The 8,826-nt window shown below is 45.2% G+C and overlaps 1 protein-coding gene across 1 annotated transcript; it reads right to left on the bottom strand.

Annotated features, from left to right (window-relative positions):
* Window positions 1–1,923: 1,923 nt before the first annotated feature.
* Window positions 1,924–2,850, bottom strand: OR10J5 (olfactory receptor family 10 subfamily J member 5). Its single transcript, XM_060644568.3, has one exon. It carries the CDS (start codon window positions 2,848–2,850, stop codon window positions 1,924–1,926), a length of 927 nt encoding a protein of 308 aa, XP_060500551.1.
* Between the last annotated feature and the right edge of the window lie 5,976 nt (window positions 2,851–8,826).

The raw sequence follows: 8,826 nt of genomic DNA, 5'->3' as shown, positions 1-8,826 counted from the left end.
GCAAGAAAACCCAGTGTAGATGACCACATGTGCCCTGGGAGACCCACCCCTACCCCCTTCCCTCAGCCTCCCAGCTAAGCAGCGCCTACCTCCTCCTCCTTTTCCCCCAACTCAATGGCCAGGCAGCAGGGCCCACAGCGGCAAACGTGGACGGGATCAAAGAGTGCTTCTTTGGGAGAGTTTAGGGCAACTGTGGAAGCAACAGATCTGTAGAAGAGGGCAGCTGGATGTTGTCACATCTCTGCTAGGACGTCAGGGAAGAAACAGTTACATCAGGGAAAATTCTTGAAGAAGCTGAAGAGAGAGGCACGTTCACCTTCGTACTCACAACTGGGTGATTTCAGAAAGTTCCAAAGCCCTGTGAGGTCCCTCCAAGCACTCCTTACATGACTGGGATACCTCTTCTAGAAGGACAGCAGGTGCTCGTAATTAGCCAACAACCGCTCTTAAGAGCAGCCGACTGTGACAACCTGCCGCAGGGGACGCTGGACAGAGACCTCTCAGCCTCCAGCTATTGACCTCCTCACAGAAGGATCTACAGAGCAGGAGAAAACGACAGGTCACCTACAAGAGACCTCAGTGCTACTTCTACGGTGCAGAACCGAAAAATACACGTGGAAAGAAAGTAAAGGACAGGAGCCGACTTAGGGACAGAGTAACACTGAGGAAGGACCAGGACTGTATGGGAACAAATGCTTCCAGATCTGTGTCTCTTAGTGCCTTCCAGCTCCGTCTTGGGGTAGAGATAAACTGATGGGAAGGAAGGTCTATAAAAATATTCCAACAACCTTCCTCGTTGAGGGTATAACATCATGTAGCATGGCTATGCCTCTTCTGATAAAAACACAGGACAAGCAGGAAGTTTTTACTGTTTACTGACAGAAGGGGATTTAATGGCATCTGCTTCAGGCTCTAGAATCAGCACAGCCAATACCTGACAACTATCCATCCACCGTAGCTGCTACATAGAAATAAAAAATCCCAAAATCCTCTACTGGTTGAAAACAGTCTCTATGAAGAAAAAAATGCACCTGGATCAAAGTGCAATTACAGAGAAAAGCCACCAATACCTTCTCCCCCTGCTTAGCCTCTAGGGGACGAGAGTTTTTGCCTTGATTACACAGGAGGAATAACACACGTAGAAACGAATGAATACTTTCACAGGAGCTCACACGGCTGGATAACGAAAGAAGGGATTTTGCGAAAGCCGTTCATTTTTCTTTTTTTTTTTAAATTTTTTTTTAATGTTTATTTATTTTTGAGAGGGAGAGACAGGGTGCAAGCTGGGGAGGGGCAGAGAGAGAGAGAGGGAGACACAGAACCTGAAGCAGGCTCTGGGCTCCACCCGACGCAGGGCTCGAACCCACGAACTGTGAGATCATGACCTGAGCCAAAGTCGGACGCTCAATCGACTGAGCCACCCGGGCGCCCCAAGCTGTTCATTTTTCAATCAGCAAGAATTAGGAAACCCTTTCTGAAATGACCGTCACAGGGCAAGTGATTTAACTCCTGAGGATAAAAGCCATCGCCGGGCTGTGTCTGCTGCTCGTTTTCCTAAGACCCTGTCCACATCTCTTCCAACCGCCTCTCTCCGCCTCTGCAGACGAGGTCAAGGATTTGACGGTCTAAGAGGAGCCAGGCAAAGTGGGGGCCAGAAGAGGTTTGAAAACCCAAATCCTGAGTCACAGAAACAAGTAGTTCTCATCCGGCTTGCCAGGATTCCTGTGTCGAAGGAACCAAATTCACTAGAGCATAACCCTGCTTTCTGCCTTGTCCCTAGAGCATCAAAAAGAAAAGCATTTCTCCTCTTTGGCGTTCTTCTCGGGAAGCACTGTACTTGATGAACTTGTGTACTGTGGCGTGTTTGTGAGCAGGCACACGTTACACTGGGCTAAAGGTCTCCTGACAAAATGATTCGATCTGTTAAGAAGTGTTTTTGCCCACGGCTCTGCGTAGAGCATCCCTGACCTCCCTGTTCCTCAGACTGTAAACAACAGGGCTCAACAAAGGCGTGACGATGGTATAAGTCACTGAGAGAAGGTCTTTTTCTATTGAGTTCTCTGACTTGGGCTTGAGGTAGATGACAGAGGCGCAGCCGTAGTGGACGACGACCACCGTGAGGCGGGAGGTGCAGGTGGCAAAGGCCTTCTTCCGGCCCCGGGCGGAGGGGATCTTGAGGCTGGTGGAGACGAGGAGGACATAGGTGATGAAGATCAAGCCCACGGGGACCAGGATCACAGAGGAACTGACACCATAATTGATCATCTCATTGATAGTGAAATCAGTGCAAGAAAGCTTCGTGACAGGGTAAACGTCACAGAAGAAATGGTCCACCACTGTGCCCCAGAAGGGCAAGTGGAACATGGCTGCTACGTGGAGAACTGCCATTACCAGACCAGTGCCAAAGGACCCACATACCAACCCGGCACACGTTCCTTTACTCACGATGACAGTGTACCTCAGAGGGTTGCAGATAGCCACATAGCGGTCATAGCCCATTGCCATGAGCAACAAGCCACTATTTACGGCCAAGGTGACAAAAAAGAACATCGGAGTTGCACAGCCTTCCCAGGAGATAGGCTGGTTATGAAGAATGAGACTGAAGAGCATTCGTGGGACAATGACCAGTGTGTACACAGCCTCAGAACTCGCCAGCATGCTCAGGAAGAAGTACATGGGAGTGCGGAGATGGTGGTCAACACGGATGATGGCCACAATGACGATGTCACCAGCTAGAGTTAAAATGTAGATGGTTAGGAAAGCCACAAAGAGGGTTATCTGGTGCTTTCCAAAGATAGAGAATCCCAGGAAGATGAATTCTGTCACTTCTGTGATGTTCTTTCTCTGCATCTGCCAGACCGGTGTCTGAAAGCAATCAAGGAAGTCATCAAGGAGAAAATTCCCATTGGCAACTGGACTTCACAAGAAGGGGCAATGATAGCTGCCCTGAGGGAGTGAGCCCAATTCCTTCCTTTATGACCAGCAAGCTCAGGCTCAGGGCCCTTGAACATGAAGAGGAAGGACTAGCAGAGCCACCTTGGGTCTCACCCACATGTCGGTCATCACCGCGGAGCAAACCGTCTCCTGCGCATGGAGAAGACTTCTGAATAAACACCTCACACACCTCATTCTGACACAAGGGGAGGCGACCAGCAAGGAGAAGTCCTGCTCTGTGTCCCAGTCAGTAACGACATCCACCGCTCAGAACAAACTCAACAGGGCGGAACACCAGCCAGGCGCGTGTCCAGGAAACCACAGAGTCGAGTGTTTCGGTGGGAATGCGACAGCAGGACGGAAGGGTTGAGAAAGAGGACCTTTGAGAGGTGGTCGCCGGATCTGGTGACAGGGTTACCATGGACTTTTACATGGTGCTTCAGTTGAGCTCTGAGTCTAGAAACCTCCTTTCAGAGAGCTAATGTGGTACAAATAGGTCATGGGACTGCCGTGATCACTCCTCTTTACTCAATCGGCACTGAAGAAATCTCTTTTGCTGACTCCGTCACCCTTTTAAGAGGTGAAATCAGGAAGAGAGGATGGTGTAAGACATTGCTTCTCCTGCAGTGCAACAGGAGAGGGTTAGAACGATTCAAGGCATGGACGAGGGGACGTACCCAGCAGAGTTGAGGAGGAGAGCACAAGTCTCCTAGTTACTTCGGGCTAAACTGGCTTGCTTGTTTTTAAAAATCTGGCAAAGGGCACCTGAGTGGCTCAGTCGGTTTAGCGTCCGACCTCGGCTCAGGTCATGATCTCGCGGTCCATGAGTTCGAGCCCCGCGTCAGGCTCTGTGTTGACAGCTCAGAGCCTGGAGCCTGTTTCAGATTCCGTGTCTCCCTCTTTCTCTGACCCTCCCCTGTTCATGCTCTCTCTCTGTCTCAAAAATAAATAAACGTTAAAAAAATTGTTTTAAATAAAAAAAATAAAAATCTGGCGCACACAGGATTTGATATAATGATGAGAAACCGTCCCCTAGTCCTCTTTAATCAACAAGAATCCACATCCTACGCAGAGGGCCCACAGCTGATGCAGTGGGTCTCTACAGTGACCGTTCTACTGTCCTCTGTCTCTTCATTTTCAGTTACCAAGACAGACTTCCTCCCCCACCACCCTGAAGGCCTCATAAGTTGGCTTCATCATGTTCACTTCCATCAAACTGTTCCCTCAAATGTCACCAGAGTCCCCACTGCTAAAACTGTCAGACTGCTTTTGCCTCTGTTTCCATCCTTCTTATTCATTTGACACTTCTCGAAACTCTGCCTCCTAGAAACCTGGTCTGACCTTGGTTTCCATGACGCTCTGCTATATCTCCCTGTTCTCAGGGCTCGTGTCATCGTCTTCCCTGAATCTGCTCACTCCACCTACATTGTAATCGTAAATGCTGTTTTCTGCTTAATCCTTGGTCTTGCGTTTTCGCTCTCCACTCCCCACAATGTTCTTCCTCCACTTACTTATTATTTCTATGTTGATTGCTCCCAAATCTCTATTTCCATCAATCTTTTCTTCCAAGTCTACAACTTCCTCTGGACTTACCTACTTGTGGGCCTTGTGAATGTAATTTTGTAATTTCCAAGGCAAATAAAATATCTCCCCCTCTGATACACAGAAAAAAAGCTCTCCAGCTCTACTTTTCCAACTTCCTCTGCGACCCCACCATCATCCCAGCCGATCACGGTCGGCACGTCGGGTCCACATGTATTTGAAGATCACAATCGGTGAAATTTTCTCCTTACACAAGGTCACAAGTCTGTCCAGCTTCTGGATTCGCAACAATTCCATGTAAGGCTAGGCTACCCAAGTCCTCTATCCAGGATAATAAACAACATTCCCATTACAAAATTTACACGGAAATACAAAGAACCAAGAATGTCAAAACAATTTCAAATAGAACAAAATATTTGTGCTACTTCATCTGAAGTCTCCAGTAATCAAAGAGGCACAGAACTGGCATAAGAGTAGCCACAGGGGCCCCTGGGTGTCTCAGACAGTTAAGCATGCAACTTCAGCTCAGGTCATGATCTCATAGTTCATGGGGTTGAGCCCCGTGTCAGGCTCTGTGCTGACAGCTTGGAGCATGGACCCTGCTTCAGTTTCTGTGTCTTCCTCTCTCTCTATCCCTCTCCTGCTCGTACTCTGTCTCTCTCTCTCTCTCTCTCTCAAAAATAAACATTAAAAAAAGTGAAAAAAAAAAGAGTAGACCCAGCTCAATGGAACAAAACCAGAGTCTAAAAATGATCCACATATGTAGGGTCAATCGATTTTTGATAAAGTTCTGAGATACCTCAATGATAGTATTTTCAATAAATGTTGCTGGAACTAGAGATCCGTATGGGAAAAAAAAGTAAACCCCAAACCTTACCTCTTACCATACACAGAAAATAACTCAAAATGATGCAAAGACATACATATATAAAAGCTGAAACCAAAAAGTCTAGACAAAATGGTGATAAAATGTTCACAACCGTGGAATAAGCAAGAGTTCTTAGATACTAAACAAAAAGCATACACCATCAAAAAACAATCACAAACTGAATTTCGTCAAAACGAAATCTTTTATTCTTCAAAAAGATGCTTAGAAAAATGAGGAGGAGAGCCGCTGATTGGGAGAAGCTATTCACAATACATACGTCTAAACTTGTATTCGGAATATATAAAGAATTCTTAACTCAATACTAAGACGCTTCTTACATCGGAAAAAATATTTGGACATTTCACAAAAGATATACAAATGGCTCAGGAGCACATAAAAGATGTCCAATTAGGCATCAGACAAATGTCAAATAGAACCATGAGGTACACACCCACTCACATGGCGAAAATTAACAGTTGAACACCTAATTTGGGCAGGGAGGTAAAGGAAGGAAGGAAGGAAGGAAGGAAGGAAGGAAGGAAGGAAGGAAGGAAGGTCGCACTGATCGTGGCAATGTAAAATGGTACAACCAATTTGTACAACCGTTTGGCAAGTTTTCAGAGAAGTAAACATATATACTGATCTCATTACTCCGTATCGTTCCTAAGTATTTACACAAGAGCAGTTACAACACGCATCCACACAGTGTCCACATCTCTGTACAGATACGTACACGGAATGTCCTTAGCAACTTCATTCCCGGAAGCCAGAAACTGGAAACTCGAATGTTTATGGTAAATCCATTATGGTATATCCATTTAATGAAATACTCAGCAATAAAAGGAATGAATTACAAACAAAAGATGCCTGAATCTTAACATACTGAATCACAGAAGTCAGACACAAAAGAGTACATACAGTAGAATTCTATTCATGTGAAACTCTAGAAAATGCTGATTTAATCTGTAGTGCAAGAAAACAGATCAGTGGTTGCCAGAACTGTTAGGGAATTGACTGCAAAAGAACACAAGGGAACTTTCTGGGACAAAAGAACTGTTGATTATGGTGGTAGTTACACAGGTATATAAATTCATCAAAACTCAACAAAACGTATATTTAAGATTGGTGTCTTTTGTTACGTTATTTATATTGCATTGCATGGTATTCCATATTATTCTATCATACATTGTAATGTTTTATACCTCAAAGTTGACTTTTAAAAAGACTCTCAGCCACAAATTAGACTCTATCCCTGCAAATCTGTCACCCAGAATTCTTTAGGGGCTCATTAGAATGTGCGAAACACGGGAATTGTCCAGGGCTTGGGAGATCTGGAAACTGATCTGGAATCTCTCGACATCAAAACATGTAGTTTTGGGCAAATCACTTAAAATTATCCTTGGTATCAGCTCTGTGATAAGCAGCAGCCATCCAAGAATTTTTTTTTTTAAATGAACAAAATGAAGAAAAACACTGAGACAATGAAAGACGAGAGAGACAGAAAGTGCATTTGCAGATTATCCTTTTGGGAAAATGAAAACACCGAAACAGCCTCACATAATGAAGAGTTAGTGCAGCCAATGTTTTCGTCATGAAGATTATATTCCAAATAAAAGAGGGAAAAAAGTTCAAAGTTGCAAAGAAAATGCATTTTTAAGGAAAGAAACTACTACAGAATTTCATACAACAAATCACATCTGTTATTTAAATCCAAGTGAACCTGCTCCCTAGCAGGCGAAGAATTTTAGATCTGCCATTGAGGCCAACCTCCTGAAAACTGGTATTACATGTAAACTACTCTTGCAGAAAATAAACAAAACCCTGTGGTCTCGCCTCCAGAGAGCCCGAAACAAAAATTCTAAGATGCCAGCGACGGATGAAGTGACCGCTTTAAAGCTCTCTCGTTATTAGAACTATCTGAAGGCAGTGGAAGAAAAACACTTGATCGCAGGATGGGTGGAAGAGAATTTGCAAGGCTGGGATTTTAGGACAGGAGCTCAATTGGCAGATCTTTGTGGTTTCCCATCCTAGAACTCCAGATCCCAGCCCAAGATGGATGCAGAAGCAGGTGGGACTAGAGCCCGCCCCAGGAGAACATACGGGCACCCCCAACACCTCCCAAATCTACTCAAACAGCATCTATAGCAAAACCCATAAAACCCGGTGCCTGTTTCAAGAATGTGCAATCTTACCACCATCTACATCTCTCCAGATCGGACTGTAGTTCAGAGAAAGGGCAGGTGACATGCACTCTGGTCCCCCTGGCTCGGATAGCTGTCTATAAGAGAAGACCTATAAACTCAGCCATCGTGAGAGGAATCTCCAAGGAAAAGCCTTGTGGACTTGTTGCTTTCCTCAATCTCTTCCTCCGAACTTCCTAAGTATCTCGAGGGAACCAGGAGAGTTGGACTCCAGACAGGTATTAAGGGATCTTATTAAAAATGGGACTCCCGGGGCACCTGAGTGGCTCAGTCGGTCGAGCGTCCGACTTCGGCTCAGGTCATGATCTCATAGTCTGTGAGTTCAAGCCCCACATCGGGCTCCGTGCTGACAGTTCGGAGCCTGGAGCCTGTTTCGGATTCTGTGTCTTCCTCTCTCTCTGACCCTCCCCCGTTCATGCTCTGTCTCTGTCACAAAAATAAATAAACGTTAATAAAAAAAAAATGGGATTCCCGTATTTTTCCAAGTGGTTGGTGCTTTGTAATTCCAGAGCCATTTTCTCAAGTGGTTTCTTTCCCTTATCTTTGACTTTATTGAGGGGATGTCATGGGTGTGTGTGTGTGTGTGTGTGTGTGTGTGTGTGTGTGTGTGTGGTGTGCAGGAACTTTCGCCTTTAGAAGATGGGGGATTAGTCTGTGGAATATTTCTAAGACATTGGGCGCTTAAGTAAAATTCATTATTTCCCAACAACACTCATTTGTTAATAGGTTCCATTTCAGTAGGATAGCTTACCTTAGTAAATCATAGAGTGGGTATCATAGTTGGATTCCTTGTGGGAGACTTTCTGATGAGCCAGTCATGTTCCTGGTATCCAGAGTTCCTGATCTTTGCCCAGTGCCCACTCATCTTGAAGCATGCAAGCCCCTCTCCCCCATCTCTCAAGAACCTTCTGAGACTACAGTAAATGTTTAATTTTCCCATTTGATCTATGGTTGTTTATCTCTTACCTGCATAGAAGTTATGAAATGGTATAGGTTCTAATGTACTTTTACGTCATCCTTTATAAGACCATTCCAGCAGCCTAGGATGGTACATTTAATACACACACACACACACGCACACACACACACACACACCACCACACCAGGATCAGGATCAAGCAGTCACATCAACTACAGTGCCTGTTTCCATCCACTGCAGTTAAATGTCCTTAAACTTCCCAAGTATCTCAATGGAAGTCTCAGTAAGGAATTAAGTAGCTCCCAAAGCCTGCTCTACTCGATTCAAACTCAGCAACCTCTTGATCCGGTCTGGACCTAACT

The sequence above is a fragment of the Panthera onca genome, chromosome F1 (assembly GCF_046562875.1).
Source record: "Panthera onca isolate mPanOnc1 chromosome F1, mPanOnc1 haplotype 2, whole genome shotgun sequence".
NCBI lineage: Eukaryota > Metazoa > Chordata > Mammalia > Carnivora > Felidae > Panthera > Panthera onca.
The sequence above is the reverse complement of the archived record's forward strand: the minus strand, read 5'-3'. Positions and strand labels throughout refer to the sequence as shown.